This window comes from Trypanosoma brucei, chromosome 7 (genome assembly GCF_000002445.2).
Source record: "Trypanosoma brucei brucei TREU927 chromosome 7, complete sequence".
NCBI classification, from domain to species: domain Eukaryota; phylum Euglenozoa; class Kinetoplastea; order Trypanosomatida; family Trypanosomatidae; genus Trypanosoma; species Trypanosoma brucei.
Window position 1 is genome coordinate 2,021,858 of NC_007280.1, and position 13,995 is coordinate 2,035,852.

Below are 13,995 nucleotides of genomic sequence, written 5' to 3' on the forward strand. Positions count from 1 at the left end.
ATGAAATACCCCGGTATTTATATGTATTATTTATGTATATAAACACTTACGGGAAAAAAAAAATTTACCAAGTCTGGCCGGCGCTGTCCTTTGTTAGCAAAAAAAATAATAATAATAATAATTTACACATAACAATTAAGTAGTAGGGAAATGAAGAAGAGACGACGGAATATGAGAGAAAGAGGAAGGAAAAAATAAAAGGCTGCTGTACAAAAATATAATAATAATAATAAATAGTCTCATCTCAGTGTTTAGCCAAATATTGATTTTCTTTTTTTTTTCTTCCCCCCTTTGCGCGTTCGGGAAGTAGGGGGCTTCAAGCAGCTCATGAAGGAAATACGGGCGATACGATCAGGAATGAAGTTAATGCGTATGTTTACTGCAAGTATGTGCGCATATATCTGTGAACTACCACCAAATGTCCTTGTAGTTCGACCCATGCCTTTTCCTTTTCGTCTCGTCTCGTCATTCTCTTTTTTTTTCTTCTTCTTGCGTGCCTTCACAATACACAATTTACACAGCCTCCTCCCTCCGCTGTTGTCAACCCACCCAAAAAGTGGGCACAATCTCCCCAATTGTTACCACTAATCAACCAACCAATCCGTCCTCACGCAGCCACGAAGTCCCGTAATCGCTTTAGCCACATTTCATACTCCTGCTGTTCCACCCAAACGGAGTACTGCCCAACAAATTCCCCAAACTGATCATCCACGCAGCGCTCTGCCAACCACGCCTGTAACCCATCAAGCACCTCCTCCTCCGCCTCGTCCAAATTAGGACCCGGGTAACCGTTGAATATATTATTGTAACGCACCTCTTCAACCTTCCCTCGTCCTCCAGTTGTGTTGTCATGTTGCCCAGCAGCAGTTGCCGCCGCCGCCTCTGGTGAAGTGTTACCACTCCTTTTACTACACGAGGACCCGGTCTTGAAGGTGCCATGAAAAACGACATTGTCAACCAGCAGCTCTCCGTCCACAAAATCCGCCCGCACCTCAATGCTTTGGTCGTAGAGGCCAAGTTCCTCCTCCTCTTCCTCCTCCTCCTTTCCTTCAGTTCTGCCCTTCACATCACCGGCAGCCGCGCTGTCTCCCATGCGGAAAGTTCCATCACGCCTCACTGCTTCACCTTTAGATGGGGCACGCTGCACAAAAAATGAAAAAGGAAAATGTTCTCCTCGCACGTCGCACTCCGGATCCAATGAGGGGTCCCGTTTCGTGAGCTGCACGCGAATCGTGTGGCGCTCAGGTGTTGCCCGAGTTTCTGCTGACGCGGTTGCGGGAAGCCACCAGCGGCGGCCATAAAAAACACTCGTTCCCGGCGCATGGTACATTTCCCAACCAGTCGGCGGGGGCGGAGGGCACTCTTCCTTGTCAAGTCGCAGCGCCTCGTCTTCAATTTCCTTTTCAATGCATTTCAGTAAAGCATTTTCAGGAAAGTCGGAAGGAGGCAACGCCCGTCGCCGAACAGTTGGTGCGGATGATGAGAAAAGGGAAGGGGAGTCCGTTACTCCGTTACCCGAATTTGTGCCTTCAACACTCGCACCGACTTTTGTGGGCTCACTTTTGTATGTTTCACCACCGTCACCACATGTTGGCCCCGCCGTACTCGTGAAGCGTCGAGTGTAAAATTGTGTTCTTACGGGAAGCAGCGACCCCGGAACTACACGACGTGCCGGATGAAGTGCTGAGAAATACGCATGGCGCAGTATTATGAGAGAACTGTGCATCGACTTTATTATTAATAGTTAGTTCAAGTTTCAGTTTGTTCTGTTTTCTTTTTCCCCCTTTATTTATTTATTTTTTTTTTTCCTTGGGCCCCACCTTTAATGAGGTCGTATGTTCTTGAATGCGACCACTTGGTAAAACTTTATCTTTATCTTTCTCTTTCGCACTCACGGTTTCACCAGCGCCCACTTGTACACTTTTGGACGGCACGCATACGCAAAATACGGTGGTCATTGTCCAAAACAAAGCACAATAAAGAAATAATAATAATAACAACAGCAATATGAGGAGAAAAGGACGGATACCATAAATAAATATAACACAGAAATTACTCAGGCATTGCAATGGGGTAAAGAGAAAAACAAAAAACAAAACGAATGTCCGGGTTGTTTGGTTGAGGAAGCCTTCAAATAACATCGTACACACTTCCCCTTTCTTCCTCTTTTTTTTTTTAATTTACTCCTCTAACATTCCGTTCCATTTCCCCCCTTTCCTAATTTCTATCCATCCCTCCGTGTGTCGATACGTAAAGTCAATATAATCATAATTATAATAATGATAATAATAATAATAACAAAAGCATACCGGTAAAAAAAAAACAAATACGATAAATCCCCCCCTCCCCCACATTCCACATCATTCGTCTTCCCCATTGTTTTTATTCCTTTTCAATCATCTCACGCAGTTGTTGCGTTATTGCACGCAACCGTCTCGCGGAAGGAGCGGAAAAAAGGTAGAGGGACACGTACACGTAAGATCACAAAGAAAGGGTTAAAAAGAAAAAAAAAACAAATAAAAACAAACAAACAAACTAAAAGTAGGTAAATAAATAGATAAATAAATGAGCAGAAAATAGGACGTCAAGCGCCGGTATCAACAAATAAATATCAGTGGGAGGGTAAAAACTAACCAACTAAACAACCAAACTGACAAGATAACGTCCGCTACACACACCCACACACACAAAAAAAAAGGAATAAAGGGGTATGCGTGTACGTGTGGTGGGAAGGCAAAAAAAAAAAAAAAGAGAACAACAAACTAGCTTACATAAAATTACATAAATGTATTTAAGGGAACAAGTTAATGATAATGGAAGGGAAAGAATAGAAGGGGCATGTGTACATAACGAAATGCATACCCGTTTCACACCATATTTTTCCCCCTGTTCCCCCCATTTCTTTTTTCCTTTTTTCTTTTCCCTTCTTCCCTTCTTCCTTCCTTTCTCTTTTTTTTTTTAAAAAAAAAAACCTAATTTCCTATCGCTGTCTTCATTCCATCTTTCCACATATCAGTCTATATTACTCCATAGCGAACACCGCTCCACGATTCTTCCACTCCCAGCCATTTCTATGCATACGTAACGCATATGTCCATAAAGCGATAGACATCCCTGAACCTCCCCAAATGGCAATTCGTGCCCAAAAACGCCAGTGAAGAACACCAAAGAAATCCTTTAGAGCGAAATGTCCCATGGCAAACCAACAACCGGCCCCTTGACGTTCCACATGGCGGCATGGCGACTGTTGAGCAAAAGGAGCCCACGGGTCTTGAAGTTTTGGATCATTCCAACCTTTCCAACCAGCAGGCCGCGCACGAAAGTTTGGCTCCTTATGACCATGCAACCGAAGTGTACTGAAGCGGGTATACGGAGCCGCACGTGTAACGGCAGCAACAGTTGCAGCAGCATGTGATGATGATGATGATGCAACTGTTGCGGATCCCTCTTGTGTGCCTCGAAGAAGCGTACGTGCGAGCATAATAATAATAGTAATAATAATGATACTTTCAAATATAAAGTTATATGCACTTGTTTGCCTACTCTCAGTTTCTTTTCCCTTATTTTTTTTTTGTGAAGTTCCTGCTGCTGGTGTTGTTCTCTGTCTCTCTGTCTCTCTTTTTCTCTCTCTCTCTCTGTGACCACTGTTGTTATATTTGCGGTTCCTAATTTCTCTCTCTAAAAAAAAAAGATGCCTAATTTTTGCTAATGAATTTGACCTTGGTGCTCTTTTTTTTTTTTCTAAAAATAATCCCTTCTTAGACAAATGATTCTTTGTTATTACAAGGGATACGCAAATTATTATTATTATTATTAATGTTATTGTTATTTTCAATGTTTGAGTGAGTGTAAAAAAGACAGGAAAAGATAACAACAACAACAACAAAAAAAAAGGACAGAAGAAGTTGAAACACTGCGATAATACACTTGTATCGATGGGTTTGATCATACACAAACGCATAAATATATTTACATTTTGTTGAGTTCATTTTATCTTCTTTTCATTTTTTTTAATTTGTTTTTTTTATTATTTCACTTTCTGAACGCTCAAAGCTACATCTTCTTCCTTCAATATTGTCGTTGTCCTCACTGTCTTGACAACTGTTTTGTTTTTTGTGTTTCGTCTACTATTTTTATTATTGTTATTGTCGTCTCTTATAACTTGATATCACTCACTTGATGATATTCCGCCACGGCTGCGGAAATTTAAAAAAAAAACAACAACGAACAAACGCAAATACATAAATTAATATAAGCGCATACAAAAAGGATGGGAATAATATAAATAAATAAATAAATATATATATATTATAACAAGAAGTAAGTATGAAATGGAATGGATGGGCGATCTAAAACGAATTCTCACGCACACACAAAAAAAAAAGTGAAAAGAAAAAAATGAAAAAGCAAGGGGAGAATGCTTCAGACATTTTTTATTGCATCGGCTTCTTCTCACCACACACATAATATATATATATATATATTCCTCAACTGCACTTTTTCACACAATGGGGAAATATGTTAGAAATAAATATACAAATATATACATTTGTCTGCACGTAATCAAAAGGGAAAATGAAGCAGCGGATCACTCTAATAATAATAATAATAATAATAATAATAATAATAACAATAACAACGACGCCAAGGAAGAAAAGAAACCAAACAAATGAAGAGGAGGAGAAAAAAAACACAAAAGAAAAAAAAAAAGAAGAAAAGACACGCCTTTTCCTTTCACTACTTCCGCTTCATTAACTCGCTACGGTTTTGCAGCGGTGGCCTAAAATAATAAAATAATAATATAATAATAAACAGCAGTATAAATGGAGAAAAAAAAAGGTGGAAGGATTTACATCACGTCACACCTTTTTTCTTCTCTTTTTTTTCTTTCGTGTTTTTAGAGGAAGCGAAGTAAATTAAATCCAAAAGAAATGAGGTACGCGTGTAGGGAACTGCAAGAGTTTTTTTTTTTCCTTCTTTTTCCTTTTCTTTTCTTCTGAAAACTAAATTTACTTATCTATCTGTATATATATATATTTTTTTTGATGTGCATCACAGATTGTGAAAAGGCTTGCAATAAACCATAAAATTAAAAACAACAACAACAACAACAACAATGACGGAATCCCATTTAAAAAAAAAAATTGAAGAGACATCAAACATTTTATTAAAGGGCACACAAATGCAAACACCAACACCAACAGCAGTCATTACGGCAACGGCGATGAAGTGACAGTTTCGGGTATTTTATTTTATTTTTTTCATTTCACTCAAAAAGAACGGAGGAAAGGAAAACAAAAGCAAGAAAAAAACAAAGAAAAAAAAAGAGAAAGCTAAAGAGCGAAAGGAACACAACAGCAAAACGGCGAGCCACACGTTATTATAGAAAACATGAATATAACAATAGTGTCAGTATCAATAACATCGTTTTACACATAAATATACAAATAAGTAGATAAGAAAATGTGAAAACATGTAAAAAAGAACAAAAGAAAGAAAAAAAAAGAGAGAAAAACAAAAGGCATTTTCAAATAGTATGAAGAGAAGATGCAAAACAATGCTCACATTGACCACTATTTATGATTGAAGCTCACAACATAATAATAATAATTTATTTTTTCTGTTTTTTTTTGTTTTCCTCCCTCCCTTTTTTTCCACTATATTTCATAAAATCACTTTGGCATTCAAAAGCCGCTTGGGTTGGCCTCCGCTTTTAGTTAAACTTCATTGCGGTTCGTGCCATTGCCGTTTTCATAATTTTCTTTTTTATTTTTTTTTGTTTGCTGCCGCAACTTGGTTCATTTTGTGAAACAGTTTTGCGCATTTGGTTCACCCCTTCCCAATTATATATAAATAAATATATTTCTTGCACTTCCGTTTCTTTTCTTCTAAAATTCCTCTTGCCTTTTTTCCCCTGTTATTTCCCTCCCGATCACAGCAATACGGCTTGCCCACATTCCCCTGGTTTAAATGGTTGAAAAATATTTCAAACATATATATATATATAAATATAAATATATTCCTTGCACTTAGGTACCGTTTCGAAAATATTTCGTGTCTCTTCTCCACCCCTTCCGTCCCTACTGCGGTAAATAAAATGTGTCATTTCAGTTATTATTATTATTATTTTGTGCACTACAAATCAAACCAAATCATTTTGTATCGTCAACAGTTTTTTTCTACAAAAGTACAAAGAAAAAAAGAAAAAGAACGAAAAGCAAAGAAAACTATTAACAATTAGGTTTGTTTTTTTTTTCCTCCCTCTTTCTCTAGAACAATTCTTGTTTTCTAATTACGCATCTATTCGATCATATGTTAATTTCTTCCTTCTCATTTTTTAAATAACTTTATTCGTGCTTCGTTCCTTCACATATTTCAAGCACACAATCAACCAAGCAGGTATACCTTTCTCCCTTTATTCTTTCTTTATTTATCCCCTACAGGAAAACACACACACACACACACACACACACATGCGCATGTCACGTCAGAAAGGAGAGATAGAGACAACACCAAATTCGAAAAAAAAGAAAGAAAGAAAATAGTAACAGTTTTATTCCCTACGCTATACTTTATGACTTCTTGTATGCATATATATATATATATATATATATATATATATTAATATTCATATCAATCCGCTTCACTTCAGTTCGTTCCACCTCCACCTCCACCATTCATCCATTCATTTATTCATTTACTCTTAAGCAATATTTACACCCCGCCCGTACATGAGCTTCCCCAGACTGCCATTGCCCAACCGCTGAAAAGAGCAACCATCGTGCCCCGCATATTCATTTTTCTTTCCTTTACTGCAGCGGCTGCTGTCACTAATGTTATTACTATTATTATTATTGTTATTCTTAATGCAACTGCGAGCACCGACACTGCTCCTTTTGCTGCTGCTAGCTATGCTACAATAACCGCTATTGGGATTGTTGCTACCGCTGTTGTTATTCCCACCACTCGATTTGGTGCTGGCATTACTGTTACTAAAGTACGACAAACTTCCGGGCTTACTGCTAGCGATACGCTCCAAACTCCACGCACGTCTGCGTGTTTTAATATTTGTTTCAGTGCAAGGCAGCGTTGGGTTGGTTTGCGTATACGAAAAGGGACGTGCATTCACCAACGGCACACTCCGTAGCGCGTTGGGCGCTTTGAGATAAAAGGCCCGCGATATACGAGCGTCCCGACACATGTTCTCCTTTGATCCCTGACCGAAGAGACTAATACCTGGACCCGACTTGCGTTTCCTTTCCGAACTTCCGCGCGACTTGGCCAGCAATGACGTTGTTGACAGCGATCGGCCTCCCGATGGTTTGCCATTAGTTGCTGATGCCGTTTGCCGTATTTGGCATGTAACGTTAGTGCCCGATGCAGCGCGTACTGCAGTGTTATTTTCACTTTCTTTCGGACATGAGCGTTCCGGTGGGTCAACAGCAGGGGCATTCACAGGCCGGGGGAGAATTTTTGGACCCATGGAGTCTGCACAAACAACCATAGTGTCGCAACGTATTGCCCTCTCACTACCCTGCGTTCGGCAGAAATTCAGCACAGGGGCCGCAGCTTTTTTCTCACTCCTCCCCTGTTTCCCTAACTCAACCTCCTTGAGATGTGTTTGCCACGTCACGGAGACCTCATTTGATGGCTCCGGTGAGGGACTTCCTTCACCACATGTCAGATACGAGCACCGCGTGCTGAAGGACCGCAATAATCCACGAATTTGATGCTTTCCCTGTTGTTCTAAAGGGGGTACCGCTCCAGCCACTGCTGTGAAGAACTCCGTGGACACCTGTGGCGAGCGAGCGGATGGAGAACGACTGCTTAACGCATCTTCATCAACATCCAACTCGCTTTTCCCCCCTGCCATTTGTCCTGATGGAAGAACATCACAGTTGATGGCGGATTTCCCCTGTGCCGAATTAGCAGACTGTGTGGACACCGTAGTTAGCGTAGAAAGTGATACGGTAAAACGGAAGGACGAAGCGTTACGAATGCTAGTACGACTTCTCTGCCGTTTCTCCGCGTATGTTCCATAACCTGTTTCGCCGATATCAGTACGGGACTTTCCACTTCTTTTTGAGGTGACTTCCCGCGGCCCCTTCATTGCAGACGAGACGCCCACCTGCAAGTCACGGACGTGCATGGAGTCAGTAGAGTTACCCCAATCCTCATTAACAGATGTCCCGCTATTCATTTCAACTAAATGCCCACCGGAGAATGTTGCCGGCACCCATGACTTGTTCTTCCTACGGAAACTGCTCCCCCTTTTCCCCATAGGGTAATGTGCAGTTTTTGCACTCTCCTCGTCACCATATGGGGTGTTCACCCGCCGAATCTCCTCTCCTTCACAGCGACCGGCTACGCTTGCCGCATCTGTTGCCATCGCTATTGGTTCCTTGTCCGTTGTAGTTTGCCACCAGCCTAAACCATTTTTTGCACCACGCGTTGGGTTGCACAAGGCGGCCCACATTTCCCTTTCCCGTCCCTCCTCATCCGGTGACATAGTTCTGCGTCGTCTATTGTTCTTTTTCCTTCTACAACCTTCTCCATATTCTTTCTTCACAGGGTATATTGGTTCATTTTCATGAACATCATTCTGTTTGGCGGTTGAACTACGTCCCAAGCGACAGGGTGGTGTTTTTGGTAATTTTCGCAACGCTTTTTTGTGAGTCAGTCGTCGTTTCTTTTGCATACTGGCGGCAGCGACTTTGGACGGCGTTGTGTGCGTAAAATCCCCCTTTCCTTCCGTTTGTTTCTCTCCTTGCGGTTGCTGCTTCTTACTAGAGGCTTTCCCTAACTGTGGGCCACCGCGGGGCTTGCGTGTCACACGAGCAGCATTTCTCTTTTTGCATTTCGTCGTGTGGGACACGTTGTGTCTGGCCACCACTTTTCGCCGACGACTACCAACAGCCCAACTTAGTTTTGTGGGGGAGTGCGACGTGACGGCCTTTTCCAACCGCCTCCTGCTCACTTCTAACATAGATAATGGTAAGGGCCTTACCTTGGGGACACTGTCTCCTTCCGCTCTGGGTGCTATTTCAACAACGTCGTCGCTGAAACTAACACAAATGAGGTCCGATCGCTCGAAACGAGATGCCACGGTAGTCTGCGGTTCCACCTGTGCGATGGGCGTACCTTCTGTTTCAGTCACTACGCGACTCATAGCGGATGCCATCGTGGTAATAACGGGTGCTACCGTCGTTTTTGGCGTTGCTGTTGGTGTAGTTGCCGTTGTGTCCGACACCGTTTTCACCGCACCCGACTTGCCCTTTTTTGTGTGAGTAGGCCGCCGGCCAAGATTAACTTTAGAGCAAAGTGGCTGCAGCGATGGCACACCTTCGGGCATGGGGGTATGCCCGCGCTTAGGCTTTTCTTCCATCCACAACTTAAGCTTACCGGAGGCTGTACGTGCCTTTACTGCCACGTCGCCTTGACCGTTGCCGAGTGTATCACGACTTCGCTGTTGCAATGCCGCTCCGGCGAGACCCTTTTTCGATTCCTGGCGTGACAGTGGTGCTGCCGTCGATGTGTGTTTTTTCGTTGCTGCTACATGGAGTGAAGTTGGTACTCTTCTGCTGTTGCACCGTGAAAACGGTGAGGTATGCGCTAAATTTGGTGTCGAGTGGTATTTTTGAAACCTCCGCGTTGGCGCCTCCATCCGGCAAGCTCCAGGGTTTGTTCCGCTGGACGAAACCCTGCGTATGCCCTGTGTAAGTGAACGCTTAAAGATGGACTTCGGCGCAGGCCCACACTGTTGTTCCTTCACTTTCATGGGGGACATGCGTGAGGCCTCGGAATGAGACAACGCACCGCGACTCACGTGCGAACCAGTGGTTACACTACGAACAAATCGCTGAAGTTCAGCTACATCGATTTTCCTACGGTTTGGTGGGGAGCACGTGCGTGATTCCTTCGTGATAACACTGCTTCCCTTATTATTTTCCTTGTTGAACCTATTAACACTGTTCGTCCGCGACATATTACCCTTTTCACATATGTTCCGTCTTGTGTGACCCTTTTGTTCACTGGGCGTCGACCCATCCTCCACAGCACCGCTTGCCCCAGTCTCAACCACACTCTTTTTGCCTTTTTTCATGACCTTATCTGATGTGCCAGCATGTGATGAAACCGAACTCTGTTGCGACTGTTTCGCGTTCCGCTGAGTCTGCACAAATATTTTTGTGTTTGAAGGGTCGTAATGGATTCCCTCACGCAACGACGCCACTTCTGATGCATCTGCACGATCACTTCCCAAGTCAAACAGATGGTCAAAGCGCCCACCATCAACTAAACTAGCAGCGGGAACATCAACAATAGTAAGCGGTATCGGATGCGTTGGTAGCCGCTTCGGAGAACGCTTACTATATTCACTGGCATCAGCGGTAAGTTCAGAGACACCACTCACATCAGGGTCATTCAGGCCACCCTGCCATTCACATTCAGCTACCATCCTTTTGAGGTAAGCAAGCGACATACAAGGAAACTTTACCCGTGAGTTTGTAGTGATCCGCTGCACTGTTGGTGCCCTATTTTTGACTCTTCTTTGTTTTGTAGTCCCCTCTATCGTGGACACACCTTGCTTTCCACTCAACAACTACGGTGTATCTACCGCAGTGGCGGCGCAGCACACATCAACCAAAGAATCAGAGAGAAGAGAATGTGTGACAGTAGTGAATGTGGAATGAAGGGGAAGTTTGACAACAACAACAGTGAAATATTACACATGTAAAACAGTTTGCGAGTAGCCCTGTTGTGGAAAGAAAAGAGGGTACACCGCCCCACACAACACGATATGTCAGCACGCAGTGCAACGGGGAGGGGAATCCGAATAACACTACAACGGAAGCACATCACGTGCAATGACAAATATCATCCTTGATGAAACAGGTGACGGTAACATCTCCTCACTTTTCCATAGGAGTACTGTCTCGTTTACTCATCTTCCACTTGCTCACTTCGATATTAAGATGTGTGAGAAAACCAACCCAACCCAAGGGCAGCATTTCAGTCTCCTTCACAATGACTATCCATCCCACAACGCGCCGCTTTTCCATCCCGAAGTCCGGAAGATCGCCGTTACTTCGTAGTGCTTATTGTGCCAACTCCTCACCACCGCAACAGATAATGTGTAAAACGATGCCAAGGAAGAACCAACAGAGGTGTAGCGAAGTAAATTGACACACCCAAGCACAAACATATAGCAATTAGGATCAGCTGACGGTATGGCAAACCAAGGGACCATGGCTGCCACCAACACACGTCAACTCGTTACCAACCGTGACGATTCTTAGCGGACTCGAGCACCACGACAGGCGTACGCACTGTGTGGATCTTCGGCGGTATCGGCATGTGGTCGCAGACAATCTCCTTGCAGTCAGTGAGTGTGCATGGGACACCGATTATATCATCCAAGCGTATTGAGCCACACCGTTCCAGCAGTAACCTCCCAATGGCCTTTTGGGACGCCAGCTTCTTGAGGCCCTCCGCTGCAATAGGGATGGCGCAGAGTCTCAGAACGCAAGACCGGATGGCACTTTTGTCGGCACTGATTTTTTCGAGTAACTCGCAGTCACTCAAACTCAACTCCTCGAGAGTCTTTATGGCAAATACAGGATCAACGTGTGTCAAGTGCTTGGCGTTTCTCACACATAGCGACCGCAGTGCTTCACACCGCGAGAGGTCCTCAATTTCCTTATTCCCCACGAAGGGACCCTCGAGTATCAACTTGCTGAGCTCCGGCAGCGAGGCGATGGCAGCAAATTCGGAGACGCTGCGCAGCCCACAAATATACAATTCCCTCAGTTTCTTCGGCGATGCCAACTTCGATACGTTCAGCTCCCCACCACAGTACCAGAGTCGAAGGCACGTGAGATTCGTGGCCGACTCACAAATGGTTTCCAATGTGGTGGTGGAAGCAGACCCGCTACACAACCCGAGGGTCTCCAATGGAGATCTCCGCCCGGGGAACACCACCTCGGGTGAGTCATCCAAAAACAGCCTGCGTAGATTCCGCAGGGATGCGATGGCCTTAGAAGTCTTTTTACTGAGTGTCGAGCAGAATCGCAGGTCGACTTCGCTCAGGGATGTGCTGTACAGCTTTCCCACACATTCATCAGTCACCGCAGTAGCCCGCAATAGGAGCTTCTCCAGCGGTGGCGCACAGTCCACAGGGCCAACAATTCTTGCACGACTGCATAGGCTGAGGTCCAACACCTTCAGCGACCTCAGGTTGGTCAATGGGCTTATGTCAACAATTTCCTTGTTCCCGCTGAGGATCACCTCCTCGAGCGTAGTGAATGCTGATAGTGCCTTCACATCGGCATCCGTTACACTGCTATTCGTCAGGCGCAACACACGAAGTAACGGCAGCTCGGTTCCCCACTCGAACGTAGAACGAACACCCACATTGTCAAGACATAACTCCACCAATTTCTTGCAGTTTTTCAGTGAGATCTTGCTATGCACCGCCGAGCAATCCCCAAGCCGCAGCACCTTTAACGACACACAATCATGAAAATACTCGACAAGTCCATTGCCAACGATAAGGGAGGTTCCGGTAATAACCAATCGTCTGAGAATTGGCCACGTCAGTGTGTCAGTGAAGGCATTCATGTTGGGACAGTTCTCAATGGTGATGCTATCGAGAAACAGGGCATTCCCTAAGAATTTGGCATCCTGTAACATCGAGATATTCTTCATTACAATCTCACGCAGTTTCTCAAGGGACTCCACACCTTTCTCCCATTCGTTATCCAGCCGTGTACCATGCAGGATAAGCGTTTGGAGGCAGGGGAATTTACCGATACACGACATGTTGGCTACAGCACCCGGCCCGATTTCCAACAGGTATAACCCTTGATTGCTGAGTAACTCGAGGTCCAGGCGTCCACAACACCGTCGGAGGCGCAATTCTCCCACATCGCCCTTTAGTGATGAGAGTTCTTTCAGATTAAACCCCGGGTCGTCGACAACAATCACGTCTGCGGGGTCATCACATTCAAGTGGTGCGTTCTTATCGCAGTTTATAACTGCCTTCCACGTGACTGGTCGTCTCCGATATTCATCATACTCTTCCCGCAGCTTTTCGTGTTCCGCTGCCACCATATGGACATGATTGCGCAGTTCTGCGACCTCCTCCCGCAGCTTCTCCACATCTTCATTGGTTACCATTTGTTCCCCACCTTCAGAGCCGAGTCGCTTCACCATCGCGCCTCCCCCTTTGCCTTTTGTATTTTTGGTGAGGGAAAGAGTGTGGATTGTGTAAAAAGGTGGAAAGGGCGATTTGAGTGACGTAAGAAAGGAAGGCTTGGGGAAGAAGTGGAGCTGCACACCCAGCGACTTTGGACAATACAAACGGGTGTAACACTGTGCTGACAAGGCATGATTATGTGTCTCATTTCTCAAGTCTACAAGGTGGTTGCTGGTGATGGCATGGTGTCTATGCGACTGGTCGATTCGTATTCGTTGAGCCATACGCTGACCCATAGATATATAGTTCATTTTCGGTACTTTACCCCGTGGACCAGTGCAGGAGGTTACGCACGCGGCGGATAGTGAGATGATTCGTTCTTAGTCAATAATATGTGAAGGAGAGGGGCAAGATAGGATGGGCTGACAGAAGACAGTTTGGGGTGCGTCACTCAGCAGGTTGGGGATACCTTACTTCACCCTTTACGGTGTCAGTGTTGATGGCTGAACGCCGTTCTGCCTGCCTCTTCTCCTTTTTCTTTTCTCATATCTTTTAGCTTCTGGGGTCTAAGCTGCCATGCACTTCCGACTTCTGAACCGCCCATCCACCCATTTTCCCCGCCCCATCCCTTTAACTCGTTTTATACGTCGGCAAGACATGCTAATGATGAGCACGGCTTATTTCGTTACTCATTTTTGTGCGCTCACTTGTGCGCCACCTCCTGGCGGGTGACCACGCATGAGTGAATTGTACGTTTCCTTTCAGTTCCAGTGGAGGTAATATCTTAATGAAAGGGAAGG

The 13,995-nt window shown here is 44.5% G+C and overlaps 4 protein-coding genes across 4 annotated transcripts, besides 29 other annotated features; all 4 read right to left on the bottom strand.

Annotated features, from left to right (window-relative positions):
* Positions 1-13,995: part of a sequence feature (sequence corresponds to BAC RPCI93-21H15) that runs on past both edges of the window.
* Positions 99-125: a sequence feature (AT_rich).
* Positions 212-236: a sequence feature (AT_rich).
* Tb927.7.7080 (hypothetical protein, conserved) lies at positions 608-1,726 on the bottom strand (the record flags this gene model as incomplete). The annotated part of the gene is made up of 1 exon (XM_841235.1): positions 608-1,726. One exon carries the CDS (start codon positions 1,724-1,726, stop codon positions 608-610), a length of 1,119 nt encoding a protein of 372 aa, XP_846328.1.
* Positions 1,020-1,044: a microsatellite.
* Positions 1,785-1,807: a sequence feature (AT_rich).
* Positions 2,262-2,301: a microsatellite.
* Positions 2,507-2,567: a microsatellite.
* Positions 2,899-2,960: a sequence feature (T-rich).
* On the bottom strand, positions 3,023-3,481 carry Tb927.7.7090 (hypothetical protein, conserved; the record flags this gene model as incomplete). Its single annotated transcript, XM_841236.1, has 1 exon — positions 3,023-3,481. One exon carries the CDS (start codon positions 3,479-3,481, stop codon positions 3,023-3,025), a length of 459 nt encoding a protein of 152 aa, XP_846329.1.
* Positions 3,480-3,506: a microsatellite.
* Positions 3,599-3,637: a microsatellite.
* Positions 3,798-3,830: a microsatellite.
* Positions 4,004-4,033: a sequence feature (AT_rich).
* Positions 4,276-4,308: a microsatellite.
* Positions 4,464-4,485: a sequence feature (AT_rich).
* Positions 4,595-4,639: a microsatellite.
* Positions 4,684-4,718: a microsatellite.
* Positions 4,782-4,812: a sequence feature (AT_rich).
* Positions 4,962-4,996: a sequence feature (T-rich).
* Positions 5,095-5,117: a microsatellite.
* Positions 5,273-5,362: a sequence feature (A-rich).
* Positions 5,478-5,520: a sequence feature (A-rich).
* Positions 5,598-5,620: a sequence feature (AT_rich).
* Positions 5,842-5,865: a sequence feature (AT_rich).
* Positions 5,993-6,020: a microsatellite.
* Positions 6,184-6,227: a sequence feature (A-rich).
* Positions 6,448-6,474: a microsatellite.
* Positions 6,586-6,622: a microsatellite.
* Positions 6,675-6,703: a microsatellite.
* Positions 6,704-10,480, bottom strand: Tb927.7.7100 (hypothetical protein; the record flags this gene model as incomplete). The annotated part of the gene is made up of 1 exon (XM_841237.1): positions 6,704-10,480. The coding sequence occupies one exon, from the start codon at positions 10,478-10,480 to the stop codon at positions 6,704-6,706; it is 3,777 nt and encodes a 1,258-aa protein (XP_846330.1).
* Positions 6,837-6,866: a microsatellite.
* On the bottom strand, positions 11,275-13,506 carry Tb927.7.7110 (leucine-rich repeat protein (LRRP), putative; the record flags this gene model as incomplete). The annotated part of the gene is made up of 1 exon (XM_841238.1): positions 11,275-13,506. One exon carries the CDS (start codon positions 13,504-13,506, stop codon positions 11,275-11,277), a length of 2,232 nt encoding a protein of 743 aa, XP_846331.1.